Source organism: Podarcis cretensis (assembly GCF_951804945.1).
Source record: "Podarcis cretensis genome assembly, chromosome: 2".
Classification (NCBI taxonomy): domain Eukaryota; kingdom Metazoa; phylum Chordata; class Lepidosauria; order Squamata; family Lacertidae; genus Podarcis; species Podarcis cretensis.
Genome location: NC_137171.1, coordinates 105,793,511 through 105,809,876, shown reverse-complemented (window position 1 = coordinate 105,809,876; position 16,366 = coordinate 105,793,511). Strand labels below are relative to the sequence as shown.

At 44.7% G+C, this 16,366-nt stretch overlaps 1 protein-coding gene and 1 long non-coding RNA gene across 5 annotated transcripts in view; one reads left to right on the top strand and one right to left on the bottom strand.

The window, feature by feature from the left end:
- The window catches only part of LOC307209242, a 47,595-nt gene extending 42,586 nt beyond the window's left edge, over positions 1 to 5,009 (top strand). The window contains exons 2-3 of the long non-coding RNA XR_013835467.1: positions 3,295 to 3,478; positions 4,804 to 5,009. This is a non-coding gene — a long non-coding RNA (uncharacterized lncRNA). The remainder of the gene's footprint in view (positions 1 to 3,294; positions 3,479 to 4,803) is intronic.
- A 1,460-nt stretch (positions 5,010 to 6,469) lies between these two features.
- The window catches only part of CFAP20DC (CFAP20 domain containing), a 147,128-nt gene continuing 137,231 nt past the window's right edge, over positions 6,470 to 16,366 (bottom strand). For all 4 annotated transcript variants that reach the window (XM_079961484.1, XM_079961483.1, XM_079961485.1 and 1 more), the window contains 2 exons: positions 12,735 to 12,826; positions 6,470 to 6,917 (listed from right to left, as the gene is read on the bottom strand). In XM_079961484.1, the coding sequence (XP_079817610.1) occupies positions 6,805 to 6,917; positions 12,735 to 12,826 (205 nt within the window). In that variant the 3' untranslated portion in view covers positions 6,470 to 6,804. The remainder of the gene's footprint in view (positions 6,918 to 12,734; positions 12,827 to 16,366) is intronic.

The following is a 16,366-nucleotide window of genomic DNA, read 5'->3' as shown; positions in this document are numbered from 1 at the left end:
AGCATGATCACTCGCGCCTAATGATCCTTCCACTTCTACCCCACTAACCAGGTCATCAATATTGGTTAGGACCAGATCTAAAATGGCTGTTCCTCTTGTTGCTTCTCCCACTTTCTGGACAACGAAGTTGTCTGCAAGACCAGTGAGGAATCTGTTTGACCTTATGCTCTTGGCTGAGTTTGACATCCACCCTGGCTTCTTTAGGCACCTTCCATGTTTCCGTCTCATTGGTATTGCCTGAAGTTGTGCTTTTACTATCTCCCTCTTAATAAACTCCCAGCCATCATGAACTCCCAGGCCAGGCCCACTGATGCTTTTGAGTGGTGGAAGCCCAAGAAGCGATGCCCACCTTGAATCTGTCCAGCCGTCTCTGCCAGCAGTGGTTTCTGGTGAGATATCACTGAAATCTCATGAGATCTCTCACGGAACATGAGAAATCTCGTGAGACTTGGCCCAAGATCTCACCGGAAAACCAGTGCCGCAGCTTTGTTGGCAGTACCTCTGCACGATGCAGGTAAGAGAAGTGTGGCATGAGGGTGGCAGCAGCAGGGCAGCAGAATTGTGGGGAGCAGCGCATTCCCATTTTGATCCACGTTGCGAAATGGGACACGTCACCCCTGCCTGTAACCCTCAGTGCAGAGGTCAGCAACCTTTTTCAGCCGTGGGCTGGTCCACCGTCCCTCAGACCATGTGGTGGGCCAGACTATATTTTGAAAAAAAGAAGAACGAATTCCTATGCCCCACAAATAAACCAGAGATGCATTTTAAATAAAAGGACACATTCTACTCATGTAAAAACATGCTGATTCCTGGACCGTCCACGGGCCAGATTGAGAAGGCGATTGGGCCGCATCTGGCCCCCGGGCCTTAGGTTGCCTACTCCTGCCTTAGTCCCTCATGAATAATACGGCCATCGACACCCAGCAAAACAATCTTTCATGGAAGGAAAACTTGGGAGGGGGCACCTGATCTCACAGCTGTATGAGATTGCACCCTTACTTCTGCAGTGCTGGAGGAGGCTGACAGATGGTAACGTTTCAGACCCCCCTGGGCTGATGGAACTTTAGCAAAATGGCTGCACTGCAGAGAAATTGCTTGTAAGTGTCGTGCCAGAAGAGTAGAAGTGGCCCATCCTGGGTGAATTCAGAAACTGTTTCAATTAGGCAAATGGCAAGCATTTGGGAGGCAAGCATTTGTAAGATCCTTCTTACAAAAGGTGTGAGGTGGTGGGAGAAAGGAATGAAGCTGTCTCTCGAAGCCTGTTAGTTTAAGGGAGATTTGCCAACTTGTGCAGCTTGAAATGTGCAGAGGAGTCTATCACTCCTGACACATACAAGGAATATGCAGAATGGAACCAAAGGCCGTGATTGATGACCTTCTGTCAAGATATGCTGACTCCAGGCAGCGCTCTCCCAAGCTTGTTCTAATTCCTGCTGCTCCAGAGCACATCCGCGGCACATTAATGAGGCCTTATGAAAATGGATTGCGTTTCAAAACGCCAGTGTGATTATGGGCTCGCTTCCTTAAAACCTAGCCAGCTCCTTTTGATAGTTTCATTAGGCTGAATAGGGTACTAATAGTACTTAATATTTATATAGCACTATACCCTGAGTCCCTGGTTGATAGCTAGATTTCCCAGAGGATCACTTTTAAGAATGCAGTCAGGAACGGAGACCTCAGGCTTTACAGTACTCCTGTGTTGCTGCTGGATTGACAACTGTGGGGTATACCCTACTCCTAAGGGGGTTCCATTTGATCCAAAGAGCTCCTGTTGCTAAGCCCTACCTTAAGTGCTCTTACACACACCATGCTGGTAACCTTTAACACACTACTATAGGGTAGACCTATAGGGTAGACCTAGGGACGCGGGTGGCGCTGTGGGTTAAACCACGGGGTGAGCTCCCGTTGCTCGGTCCCTGCTCCTGCCCACCTAGCAGTTCAAAAGTACGTCAAAGTGCAAGTAGATAAATAGGTACCGCTCCAGCGGGAAGGTAAACAGTGTTTCCGTGCGCTGCTGTGGTTCGCCAGAAACGGCTTAGTCATGCTGGCCAAAGCGAGATGAGCGCCACAACCCCAGAGTCGGTCTCCTTAAGCCTGTGTTACTGTGGGGCTGGTGTCAATAGTAGAGTCCAGGGCAAGCTATTGGAGATCAGAAGTGCCAAAATCAAGATGCTTGATGTAAAGTTGGCAAGAGAGTCCATAAGCTGTCGTGTGGTGGAAGGAAGGAGAAACTTAAGACTGGCTGGGTACTCTTGCTGTCAGAAAACTTCTCAGTCTGAAAGGAAGACTCTGAGAATGGGATTTTATAAGCTCTGGTGGAGACCAATTGTACATTTGCGACGGGGCAAGCTGACAGTGCCCAGTCATGTGGTATGGCCTATTTCACATCTTTGAAACAGGCTTGCGGCAAAAAACACTGCACTGTGGCACAAGAAATAAGGTGCTGGACTTGACAGCTGTGAGCCCTGGTGCAAGACCTTCCAGGGTGCTTAACAGGACCCCTGGCCTAAACTGGCAAGGCTCTTTTGGTTAGGAAAGGGCACCATATTGATATCCTTATGCTGTATCAGGCTTCTGGAAGCAGATGTACACACCTATCATTCTCACAACCAGGGTGTGTACCTGCTCTTCCCTTGTACCAGGTGACTTGTATGTAATTGTATTCCAAATGTTTGTTAATTTTTGTGATGCCTGGATTTTCATTAAAAAGCCTCAAAAGGTGACAGTACAACCTGATTATCTCGTTTCAAAGTAAGGCAGTTGAAGTAACTCCAGCAGCAGCAACAAAAATGGACAGACCTAGTAAAGCTTACATATGAAATGACCCATTCTTCCTTCTTGCTTGCCATGGCCATTTCCCTCCACTTGCCTTCCGGCCTACATCTACAGGTAGCTGTTTTCTTGCGGGGAAAATATTTTCATGAATATTCAGAACCCCCCCCCTTCCTTCATCTTGAAGACGGCAGCCAATTGTCACATATTTACAAACAGCAAGATTTGGAGGAGCCATGTTGCTATCCGTTTGTTAAAACTTCCAACAAGATGTGAAAAGCCCACCCTTCGGTGTAATCCCATCCCTCCAAGGTAGCCATGCATGGGGATTTTATTAATCCTTTTGCCCTTTCTCCCCTTCCAATTTCCTACCTCCAAAACACTCAATTCACTCCTCCAACAAGTCATGCACATGGTTTTTCTTAATTCCCTTTCCTCTCCTCCCCTTTCTATTGTCTGCGACCTTGGTATTTCTCAGGGAAAAAAGCTGTCAGGTGACGCATTTGCATTTCTTCTTTCAAGGAGCCTCCTCGCAGCGGAGGAAGCAGGCAGCTCAAAGCCTCAAGCATATTGTCACCAACCACCAGTTCCAGAATGTTCCTGCACACAAAGGCCGCGTCACAATCTCCCTTGTCATTTTTCATATGCCACATGCCAAGTGAGCCATGGAGCACAGTAACCAGACACACAGCTGGTGTGACATCCTGTAAGTGACACTGTCAGAAAGTTTGATGCTTTGTCAAATGAGATCTCCTGTGCAGCAGCAGTGCCTGCACTTCCCTTGTTTTGAAAATTGGCAGCATGTAGGGCTCTGTGAGTGCACTGTGACAGGCACGGCCTGTCCAAATCCTGTAGCCAAAAGGAGCTGAGCTAGTGTAGGAGACCCGGTTTGTGAAACTAAGACCATTGGAAATGGTCAAACTAACTGCAGGCCCTCAGAATTTGGCAATGAATAAATTTCTGCCTCTATGCTACTTCCCTTCCTTTTTCTGTCACTGTTTCAAGATAACCTTTCATCATCTCCTGTGTCTCAGAGGCACAGTATCGGTGTCCCTCCCCAGCATCAAATGATTTGCCAGCTCCTGCCTTGCCTGCATCCCTAAAACTCAAACTTTCCTCTTTCTATCAACTACCAAAATGTTTGGCTATGTTCTGGTTGTGTATTACCTTTGATGACATCTCTCCTTCCTGTATTTCTCTTCTTCAGAAACCAAATGATAAACACCGTGCTCTGCATAAACTTCCAAGCTTCTCCTTTACAGCGATTTGCCACCAACTAGAATTTTTCTTTTACTTTCCCCCCACCTCTGCTGCTACACACAAGCCTACCTACTCTCAAATTCAGTTTTACCGCCTTCTCCCATTATTTGTTATGTCTGGAAGCTGTCCTTCATCAAAGAAGTAGCATAGGTGGTGTTCCATCAGATGGTGTTGCCTATTTATAGTATTTTGCAATATATTTGGCATTATTACTGAGTATCATTCATGTACAATTACTTATGTACCTGTTATACACACTGACAATATGTACAGCTTCCTCCAACATTTCTCCAATGAAAATTTGTTGCCACTTAGTCGTGTCCGACTCTTCGTGACCCCCTGGACCAGAGCACACCAGGCACTCCTGTCTTCCACAGCCTCCCACAGTTTGGTCACACTCATGCTGGTAGCTTCGAGAACACTGTCCAACCATCTCATCCTCTGTCGTCCCCTTCTCCTTGTGCCCTCCATCTTTCCCAACATCAGGGTCTTTTCCAGGGAGTCTTCTCTTCTCATGAGGTGGCCAAAGTATTGGAGCCTCAGCTTCACGATCTGTCCTCCCAGTGAGCAATCAGGGCTGATTTCCTAAAGAATGGATAGGTTTGATCTTCTTGTAGTCCATGGGACTTTCAAGAGTCTCCTCCAGCACCATAATTCAAAAGCATTTTTTAATAATATTTTTCAGTAATGATACAACAGATATCTGATTCACTATTGTTGTACCTTGGATTCCAAGTTTTGTATTGCCATGCATTTATTTATATTGTATAGCTCTAATATCAGCTGAGGAAGCCCTTCGGGGTGAAACAAGGGAGATATCCGGAAACCTTGTTCTGCCCAAGTTAGCAGTTCGCAACTGCACCAGCCAGCTTGTGCCAGCAGTCTACATCAGCTGTGTTGTTCTCATTACTTTAAGGATTTTTCTATTTTTACCTAAGGATTGTGTTATACAAGATCTTACAAGAAGAAACAATAAGAAAAGACAAAATGCATTTGTCAGAGCTGCCCGAGGTCCCAGCTCACAAAGGACCAACGCCAGTCCGTTGTTATATATAAAAGTCTTTATTGAAGTGCAGTTTCGAATTCAAAGCCGCGGCGTGCAGCTCTACGTCTTAAACTCTAGACCTCTGAAGCTCCGTCTGAATCTCCTCCCCCCAGACACCAGTTTAAGACTCTAGCCTTGCTCCACCTCTTCCTTTGCTCTTTCCTCCTCTGGGTCCGCCTGTACGCTGGGGTCTTGCCCTTTCTAGACTCTTCTGACGCTGAGTCCCCAGAGTCTTCCCCCTGCCTCCGGCGGGCTTTAGGACCTGGTTCCCAATCCGGGTTTTCTGCTGTGCTGCGCGCCTGTACATTTGAACTTGGCGCGCGCGCCCAACCGGCAACCTTCCTCCTGACCGTTACACTGCTCCTGTCACTGCTTCCCCCTTCGGAGAGGCTAGCTGGATCTGACTTCCCCTCCGTTCCCTCACTCTGCGATGGAGGCGTGGCCAGCCCTGATTCATCTTCTCTCCCTGCTGGAGGAGAAGCTGGCCCTGATACATGGGACTCTTCCCCCCCCCCCACTACGCTCTGGTGGAGGAGCTGGTCCTGATCTCCCGCTGCTGCTTTGGGAGTCCCCGCTGGCCCCTTGCTTCTGGTGTGTCCCCCCTGGGACCCCCCTTGCCCTGGCCATCGGCGCCCCCCTCTGGGAATCTTCTGATTCGCTGGAGAAGCTCATGGAATCTCTCAGGCCACTTTCATACTCCCCTACGCTGCCCTCAGATTCTTCCCCTTCACTCTCCATTTCCTCTCTCCCCTGTGCCTCTGCTCCTGAGCCCCTGACAGCATTAATACTGGAATTAAGTTTCATAGGTTATATACCGTACATATGAACTGTATATGTTGCACATACTGGGCTTGACCAGCTTAGCTGCAGAGACAGAATTACACAAAGCACCTTCACGTCTTTCCCAAGACACTGTTGTGCAAGCAAGAGATTTGGGTGTGCAATGTCACATCTCTGTCAGTGTGCTGCGATGTCAGGCAATTGTATGCATGCCTGACCTCTGGACAATTGAATTCTGCTCTTTGTGCTCTCTCTGGTTTAAGTATAGTCAGAGTGTGGACTTCACCCCCCTGTTTTATAAGTGCAGTTTTAATTCTCATAGCATTAGCACGGGGTTGTTAATTACTCTGGAATAAAAGGGCTGTGTATTCATCCTTTCAAGGTTTATGCAATGTGTCAAAAAAGCTGTAAGGTGATTTGATATCCCACCCCCTCCCGGAATGCCACTTGAGAATAAGAATAAAAATGGTTTTATCCAACAATAAAAAAAAGTGAAAATACATTTTACGGTACAATTCACACTGTATTTTTGGAAGTACAAAGATACATTACATCCTCTTAAATTAACAGAGATGAAAGAACAAGTGATTTTTTTTTTGTACCACACCATCATTCATAGATGAACCTGGCAAATATATTTGATTCAGCGTAATTTGTTCATACAGACAAACCTTTCCATATTTTATGTAACATCAGCTAGCCGAACAAATGTATGTGAAAACCCCCAAACCTTGCTTAAGCATTCTATTAAAATATAGCACAAATCTATAAAAATAAGATTGTATCATATTCGCAAGTGACTTGGTTTGTCTACACACACTATGGACTGGTGTAAAGTTTTGGATTGCAGAGTAGAAAAAGAATTAGCTCTGCATCAGTTCTTTGCAAATGACCCAAGTCCTGGGACAGCGCCAAACAAGCGCCACACTTCCTGCTCTTGCAACCGGCTATGCCAACTCATAGTATTTCCCAGTTTCAGGATCAAAGTAACAGTTTAGGCATGGGTCATACAAGAGAGTGAGAACTTCGTCTTCTTCAGCCTCAAAGTCACCCCCTTCACCTAAAATGAAATGAAGAGTCAATTAATTCTGGTTTGACCAGGAAAACAACCACCACAGGTGGAGGAGATACAATATTCTAAACTGTCTCACAGTATTACACCAAAAGTCCACCTAGTCCAGTATTTGTTTTCCAGCAGTGGCCTTTAGGAAGGTCACAAGCAGGGCATAAGACAACAGGCCTTCTTCCCCTGTTGATAGAGATGTACTGCAATGATAGATACAGGAACCACTCTTAGCTTTTATTGAAAATTAAGTTCCTTACTGTAGGGCTGCCTATGCATCTCTCCAGCCATTGTGAAGAAGGTGATTTCCATGTAAGAGTTCATGGATCACTCTCCTACTGCTCCCTCTATTCTCTTATCTATTAACTCATGCATCTCTCCTAGTTTTTTCCCCATATGTATTTCACATATGCTCGATGGAAGGAAGATTCAGCTTGTGCCGCAGAACCCCCTACCGCCCACCTAGAATCCTGAAACACCCACGAGTGGGTGGTAGGGACCAGGTTGACAACCCCTGCTTTATACAAATCCATGGTAGGAATTTACTTGGAAGAATGTGTGTAATTCTGACCAGTATGTCTCAAAAAGGATATTGTCAAACTGGAAAGGTCAATCAATTGACCGCTATGAGGGAATATTAGAAAGTTTGGGGCTTCATAGTTTACTAAAAACAGAAGCAAAGGAGGACATTGTAGAAGCGTGTAAAATTACTTGTGGCATGGAGAAAGGGGACAGAGAGGTTTTCCTCCCTGTCTCATAATACTAGAACTCAATTATTCAATGAACTTTGATGGCGGGCGACTGACAGACAAGAGCAAGTACCGTCCTTTCCCACACAGCAGTTATGCTATGGAATTCACTACCACAAGATACAGGGATGGGCACCAACTTGGAATTAGGCTTAAAATGGTGATTAGACAAATTCATGGAGGTTAGGGTGATCAACAGTGACTAACCAAGTGTTGAGAGGCTGCTTGCCTCTGAACACCACTCACTGGGGAACAACAGTGGGACATGCCTCAGGTCCTGTTTGTGGGCTTCCCAGAGGCATCTTGTGGGCCACAGCGAGAAACAGGGCGCTGGACTAGATGGGACTCTGGTATTACCTCAAACCGGGCACACAAAGACGCCAGGCTCAGTAGAAGTCACAGAGAAACTCACAACTGTGGCTAGAAATTCCCAGTGTTTCTTTATTCCATCAAACACATTTTTTTTTTAAAAAAGAATGCCGGCAGAGAGCTATGAGCCCATTTCATGAAAAGTCTTTTTATAAGAGCTAAAAAGTAAGGTAGATGATGGATAATAACCTGACGGCAAATAATAATTCACAGTTGAATGCAGGCTGTATTCTACATTTCACCTAAAGTGCTTACCTCTTTCTCAGAATGACAGTGCGAAGTAACTGCATTGTATGCTCTGCTGCCTCAGAGTAATGGCCTGTTATGCCAACAGCAGCGGCTTCACAATGTTTAGAATGTATTTACAGCTGAGACCAGACAAGTTACAGGCTATGGGAAATGGAGGGTACATATTGTGTGCAGATACCCCACTCCCGTTCCATTGTGCTTTTTCCTTCATGCTTTGTTCCTTAACTAGCTTTTTACATCCTTAAGAACACACAACTTCCCGTCCCTAGGGGGCTGGATTAAACCATTTCGGAGTGGAGACAGATGAACTGAATGGTGCGTTTTATTTTAAAAGCTTGGTAGCTAAACTGGCTTGAGTGCGAGCTTTTGTTGCATGGTACCACATGAGATTTATGAGCGGCAGGTGACTGGTACCTACTGTATACTGCTCGTTCACAGCTCATAACACTATGGGCACTTCCTGGCTGTCAGCTGCGAGAGGGATTCAAGCGCACAGCAGAACTTTAGCTTTGTGCAATTAAAACGGATTAAAGTGCTCTGTTGGCCTAGTGCAACAAATATGCTCGAACACATGGCCTTTCTGCAGTCTGAAGGGTGATGAGGGGATGTATCTGAAAATGTGGGATGGATGAAAGACTAATGGGCAGACCTGAAAACATCCTATAAGCAAAGTAAGATGGATGTGAGATGAATGCTCACTGTAAGCAAGCCGGAATGAATGCTAAACTCCGTGTAAGCAAATGCAAAATAAATAGTTCATCTGGAGGAGCCCTATATTCTACCAGTGGAGCCAGTATGCCCAGTTGGTTGGGCAGCACTACAAAACTGTCTAAGCAGCCAAATAAAGCCACTGCAGATAGAGAAGGCGGTATGGACCTGGTCATCCTATACTGGAACAAGGAACAGGAGGACGACATTGTTCTCATACTCTGCTCATGAGCAGCTAGAGTTGTCTGTCTGTCTATCCACTCTCAGAACCAGAGTGCTGAACCAGATGGACCCTTCTAGGGTCTGACCTGGGATAGTAATTCTTAGGCTGGGAAGAAAAGAGAATCAACATGGTCGTCGTTATAATAATGGGGGCTTTTACAAAAAGAAGCATTACTCACATCCCCCCTCCCAGTCCACGCTATCCCTTCAAATCTATACACCCCTTGGTTAAGTAAAGATACATTTCTGAAGAAGCAGATGCTCACCAAACAAACAGGGAGCTATAAAATGGAAAAACGGGCCTTTCATGTGTTAGCCGTGAGTTATGCCTCCAAATAAAGGATATCACAGAGATCTTTTATTAGCATGAACAACAAAATTGAGTTTTTGTTTTAGGATCTCATTAGAGATGCATATAAAAGTTGACAAGGATATTCTGTACCGAGTAGTAAATAACCACAGGTTTTCTTGCCTGATAACTTGATTTTGTTATCTTCAAGCCTCTGTGTCTCTGTGATTTAGGAGGCATCAACCTCCTTCGGATGGCAGCTGCTTTTTGTACTGCAGCTTCCACTACGTCTGTAATTCGCGACTTAGTGACAAGGGCCACTGCACTGCAGAAATAGTCCATGCAACTCAGGGGAGATGTACTTATGCTAAGACAAGGAGACCGCTCATCCTGGGATGTGACCCTGACCCCAGTCCCTGCAAGGGGAGCTGACAGCCACATTTAGCAGCGAGAGAATGCCAGTTGCAAAGCTTTTCTTGACACGGAGGGAGTTTATAATGTGGCCTTAAAGTGGGGCTGGGATCGCAGGGATTGCACAACTATAGTCCCATATGCCCAAGAGGGCAAGCCTCCTTAGAAACTGAGGGGAATTATAAAAAGTTTGTGCTGTTGCCTTGGGGTGTGTGTGTGCACATCTTCTGTTCTAAAGGAAAATGTCAACAATCACACTGGGTACGTCCAAAGGAGCTGCCTCTATCTTTTCGGCCCCGGCATTTAAACTTGTCTCAAGGATCAGGTTGGACATAAGCAACAATTACTTTTTAAAAATGTTGTGTAAAACAACTTCTTTGCTTGATTTAATCATGTCTCCGCTCTGTTTTGAGGCACAGATGAGTGGCAACTCATCTGGGGGGGTTGCGCTGTAAATATCTCTGATGAAGCTGATGAAGCAATTCAATGATTCTATGTCTGAAGTTTAGGGTGATGTCTTCTATTCAGACTCCTGGTGAGAGGTCCCACCTTCAAAGGTGTGTCTTCTTCTACTTTGGCTTAATTTTGCGCTTAAGCTCTTGCTGTGTAAGCAGGGTGTTTGCCCACTTTCTTGTTGAAGTGCCCCAAACTACAATAGCTATCTATATGTTGCTTGTGGGTTGTGGTGCAGCTGATGTGTCTGCTGAAACTACGTATTTGAGGAGCTGCTGATTGTGAGATGAAACCCCTTTCTAGTTCTTGAATAATCAATGACCTTAACCCTAACATAGTGGCACCAAAACAACAAGAAAGAGAGAGGAGAAACATGGGAAGGAGAAAGAAAGAAAGAAAGAAAACACAGAGAAAGAAAACACATTTTGATCCTACACATCTGTACCGATTCTACCTGTCTGATTGTGAAAAGAACATCAAATGAGCCCAGCTAGATCAGACCATCTATGTCCAACATCCTGCTTCCTATGATGGTCAAACAGGAAGTTGATCACCAGGGCATAAGTTCTTCTTCTTTGGCGATCACTCGTAGCCGAGTAAGATTGTCTTCCATAAACACGGTTTTAACAATGAGTCTGTAGGTGACTGTGGAGGCCAATTCTGGATCCACACGTCCTTCCACAGTAGGGACATTGGTTTCCGGGCGGGAGTTGATCACAGTGTGGATTTGTCAAACTTGCCTTCCTCTTAGCACGTTTCTCCCTTGCGTCCTGAGTTCGAGTGTCTTCAAAGCCCATGACACCTTTGGTAAAGGCTGTTCTCCAACTGGGGAACTCGCAGGCCAGTGTTTCCCAGTTGTCAGTGTTTATACTACAGTTTTTAAAGATGTGCCTTAAGAGAGTCTTTGAACCTCTTTTGTTGACCACTAGCATTACAGTTTCCATTTTTAAGTTCGGAATAGAGTAATTGCTTAGGAAGACGATCATCAGGCATCCGCACAACATGACCAGTATGCCAGGCAACAATGTTTCTTTCCCCCCAGGCTTTTGATTTGGAGGGTTTTAGGCAGTGCTTTTCTTCTAGAAAAAAAGGTGCCGATACTCCATGCCCTTGAGTACTCCCAGAAAAAAGCACTGGTTTTAGGTATATTTGTGGCCCCTTCCTTGCCTACCTTTTAGTGGGGTGGGGTGCAATATACCTTTTATATACCTTTTATGTACATTTGGAGATATTCTTAGGCTTTTATTCTGTTCTGGCTATTTATATTATATTATATTATATTATATTATATTATATTATATTATATTATATTATATTATATTATATTATATTATATTATTATATTAATCTCACTGTATACAAGTTGTACAAGTGACAATAAAGTGTTTCAATTTCAATTTTTGATTTTAGTGTTTGGACTTTGTTGTAAGTCACTTTGGGTCACTTTTTGTTTTTACCCCCCCCCCCAATTAAAATTCAATTAATAGTAATGGTAGTAATAATAAAAATAAGATTTGGAAGGCAGGTTAGATGAACAGAATTGTTCTGGTCGCATTTGAAGTAGTTTCTAAGGTCCAGCTCCTCAACAAGCAGCTTTGGAATCAGGAATCGCAGCATGACGACAGGAAGCACTGGATGTCATGAGGTTGCTATTAAGAATCTTCTCAGGCCCCTATCAAAAATATATATCTAATGTGTCTTTAACTCAAGGATTACCATCCTTTCCCTTTGGCATGTTTAGGGCCCTTAGCATAAAGTATTGCCAGATCCCTCACAGCAAGGTCCTGCCTTGACAGCTAGTCTGCTGTGAAAAGCAACGACAATTTTACATGCCCATGAAAAGATTCCCAATTTGAGGAGCATCGTGTATATTTGAGAATAAATCACTGAGATGGCTTCATTCTTGAGGGTAGCCAAAATATGTAGTGGAGGAATACTGAGATATCGCATGAATTTTCCGTGTTTGGAGGAAAAGCAAAGGAGCCCATTGTAATAATGAGAGCAGTGTCATGGCGAACGTGGGGAGAGAGCAGTGGCGTAGTGCGTAGTGTGTGTGTGTCTGTGTGTGTGCAGAGGAGGCAGATCGCCCCAGGCGGCACTTACCTTTGGGGGCGGCACAAGGGATACGGAGCCCAGGCGCCCCGAGAGCCCAACGCACCACTCGCAAAGGCTGCTCGGGGATGGGCTTGCAGCGCACCCAAGCTGCTGTGTCTCCCCTAACTGCCCTCTGGTGGCCAAGAAGGATGCAACAGGCACACACTGGCCCCTGTGAGCGGCACTGGGCTCTCAGGGTGCCTGAGCCACCACGTCCCTCCCAGCTGCCCTCGAGTTCTCCTGCACCTCTTCCACACACACTGGTGTTACCTTGAGTGCTCAGGTGTGCTGTCACTTCAGGATGTTCTGTCAGCTGCTGGCTTGGAGGAATGATAGGAGGGCTGAACGCATTTAACCAATCCCTGAAAAACACAATTTAAATAATTAAAGCTTGGGGGGGGGGGATGTGCAGCTTATGTAGCAGCAGATATGGCTTTGTGTAACATGAGGCCTTTGAACATCCAACTCTCCCCCTTCCACCTTGCTACCTCCATTCCTTTCTACTGGTTCCAATTTGGCAGGGCAGTAAAATGATATGCTAATAAAATAATAATAATAATAATTTATTATTTATACCCCGCCCATCTGGCTGCGCTTCCCCAGCCACTCTGGGTGGCTTCCAACAAAATATTAAAATACAGTAATGCATCAAACATTAAAAGCTTCCCTAAACAGGGCTGCCTTCAGATATCTTCTAAAAGTTTGGTAGTTGTTCTTCTCTACCGATAAGGCCCTCTGCCTGGTTCCCTGTAACTTGGCTTCTTGCAGTGAGGGAAGTGCCAGAAGGCCCTCGGCGCTGGACCTCAGTGTCTGGGCTGAACGATGAGGGTGGAGACGCTCCTTCAGGTATACAGGCCCTAAGCTGTTTAGGGCTTTAAAGGTCAGCAACAACACTTTGAATTGTGCTCGGAAATGCTAATGTGCTAACAAAAATGGGAGTGAGAAAAACAATATTAGTGTTCCTTTTTAGGGAAGCTCTGAGCTGTGTATCTCATTTTTTGTTTACTGTGCTTCATGGGCACGCAAGGATAATCCACTGTAACCACTGCTCTATATTTGGTGAGACTAGCAAACAAATTGTAGCCCAGGGACAAAACCCAATGTTCTAAAAGGCACTGCTTCTTTAAGGTAGCATTTGACCCAGTCGGCAGAGAAATGCAACTTGGAAGAAAATGCTTCTTTGAGAAAATGCTCTCCTGTGAAAATAATTTAATACTGACATTGTTTCAATATAGTGTGCAGCACTATTTAGAGCTGATTCAGCAAATATAGGAGCCAGGAGCTTCCAGAATTTAATCTCGAAACATTAGTTAAGAATTCCTTTTGTTATCGCTGCAAAGAGGCAGAGAACAATCACAGGTACCTCACCTCCAGCCAAACTCTAGAACGGCACTGTTATTGATTCAGGAGGTTTCTTGGGCCCCTTGAACTTTCAGAGAGATTGGGGGTGTGGTATAAGAAAGGCTGGAGTTCGACAACAGGTAGTTCAAAGAGCTGAAGATATGGTATGAAAGAGGCACTCTGGTCAATCAGCTTTCCAGGTCTTTGTGGTGCTTGAAAAATATATTCTTCTGCTTTAAAGAACAGTTTTATTTTCAATGTAGGAGCGTGCCGATGGGAGCTCATTGTGCGCCATCCCTCGCCTGTATCTACATGCGTTATTTGGATTAAGAATACATTTTGAGTGATTTGAACCCATTTAGGAAGCACTTAATTGGCTTATTATCGTTTTATCGATGATTTAATTTTTGTTTTGGACCAGGATATGTTCTTGGAATTTGACATTTGGTTAAATCAATGTGATACAGCTTTAAGATTTATTGGTAAAAAGAGTGAGGTAAGCGTCTCCTTTCTAGATGTTGAATTATTTTTTGTCACTGAACGTAATGAACGTATCATTAATTTACGTCCATTTTGCAAACCTACTGATATGAATTCCTTACTTCGCTATCATTCTAATCACCCGGTCCAATTAAAAAATAGTCTCCCGTTTAGCCAATTTATTAGACTCAAAAGAAATTCTTCCCTTGAAACTGATTTTCAAAAAAATGCTGCATCCCTTTCCTCTTCATTAAGAGATAGAGGTTATCCGCAGGAAATAATTCAAACAGCCTTTGAAAGGGCTAAAATAACTTCTAGGCAGGAATTGATGGTACCAAAACCTAAAAACAAACAGGACAGGATTTTTGGTTCTATAGAGTACACTTGTTTATCTTCTTCCATTGAAACTGGTTAAGCAACATTGGCACATCATTTCCCATATTCCAGGCTGTGAAAATGTGCCTATTTTAAGCAAAAGGCACACTAGCATTTCCAGCAAGGGGCTCACACTGAAAATGACCCGAGTTTCTTCATTCTGTTGACTTTTAAAAAACTACCCTTTGGATCTGTTGATGTACGAAGAGCCTTGTTACAGAAACAGTACAAACTAATATTTCAATTAGGAACCTTGTTTCCAAAAGGTTTGAATACCGAATTTGACCATGGATGTTATATATAAATCAATTTTTGTGCCATTGTTTGTTTAGCAACAACAGAGGTGTTACTATACCCTCAACAATGTACAAATGTGATGATTGATTCCATGCACCGGTAATGTATTTAAATGTTTGTTATTACCAGTTTCAATATTTACTGTGACTGTGAGTTGTTCGTACGATCTTCTGTCTTGAGCGAACCGTGTTGAGTGATTAGGTAAGACACAACATGAGATGGTATTGCACATATTTTTTGGTCTTTCATTTACTGTAACTGGAATGCATTTTGTATTATTTAGCACTATTGACTGACTATTCGCTTGGTGCGAAACCTGGATAATATCTGGAGAACAGGTCTCATCAGTTTGGCTCCATTTGACTATTTGTACCACTTTTACCATGGGAGTGGTGAGGAGCTGTTTTCCCGCAACCGTGCACACACTTATGGCTTTGCGCCTCCAGCAAAGTTTACACATAAGGCTTTGCACCTCCAGCAAATGACTATTTGAAGAACGCTTTCTCGCAACCGCTCCTACGTATATGGATTTGTGCTTCCAGTGAACGACTATTTGAAGAACGATTGGTTTGTTCCAGCCGTGTACACAACCGGCATAGTAAAGAGAGAGACATTAGTTCATTCTATGTTTATGAGTCTCCAGGCTTGGTTATGCACATTGCACTTTAATTTGCTCATTGTTTAATAGGTTTATGAGTTCACCTATTCTAGTAAAATTGTCCTTTATAGTCATAAGCCAGTTTTGGTGTTGTTGGTTTGTTGTACAATCATTGTCATTACACCCGATACTTTTTGTGTATACCTTGAAATACATTTCCCCGTCAGCCCTAGTCAGCATGGTCAATGGTCAGGCGGGAGTGGTCAGGCAGGAATTGCAGACCAAAACATCTGAAAGGTACTAGGTTATGGAAAACCACTATACGCACTGGCCTGTAAACTAGTCTCATTGAGCCCAACGGGAATCAAGTTGTTTTCATTTATTGATTTGTTACATTTACTGTTGAGTAGACATTCAAACAGGGACACAGGTGGCGCTGTCAGGGACACAGGTGGCGCTGTGGGTTAAAGCCTCAGCGCCTAGGGCTTGCCGATCGAAAGGTCGGTGGTTCGAATCCCTGCGGCGGGGTGCGCTCCCGCTGCTCGGTCCCAGCGCCTGCCAACCTAGCAGTTCGAAAGCACCTCCGGGTGCAAGTAGATAAATAGGGACCGCTTACCAGCGGGAAGGTAAACGGCGTTTCCGTGTGCGGCTCTGGCTCTGGCTCTGGCCAGAGCAGCGATGTCACGCTGGCCACGTGACCCGGAAGTGTCTCCGGACAGCGCTGGCCCCTGGCCTCTTAAGTGAGATGGGCGCACAACCCCAGAGTCTGTCAAGACTGGCCCGTACGGGCAGGGGTACCTTTACCTTTACC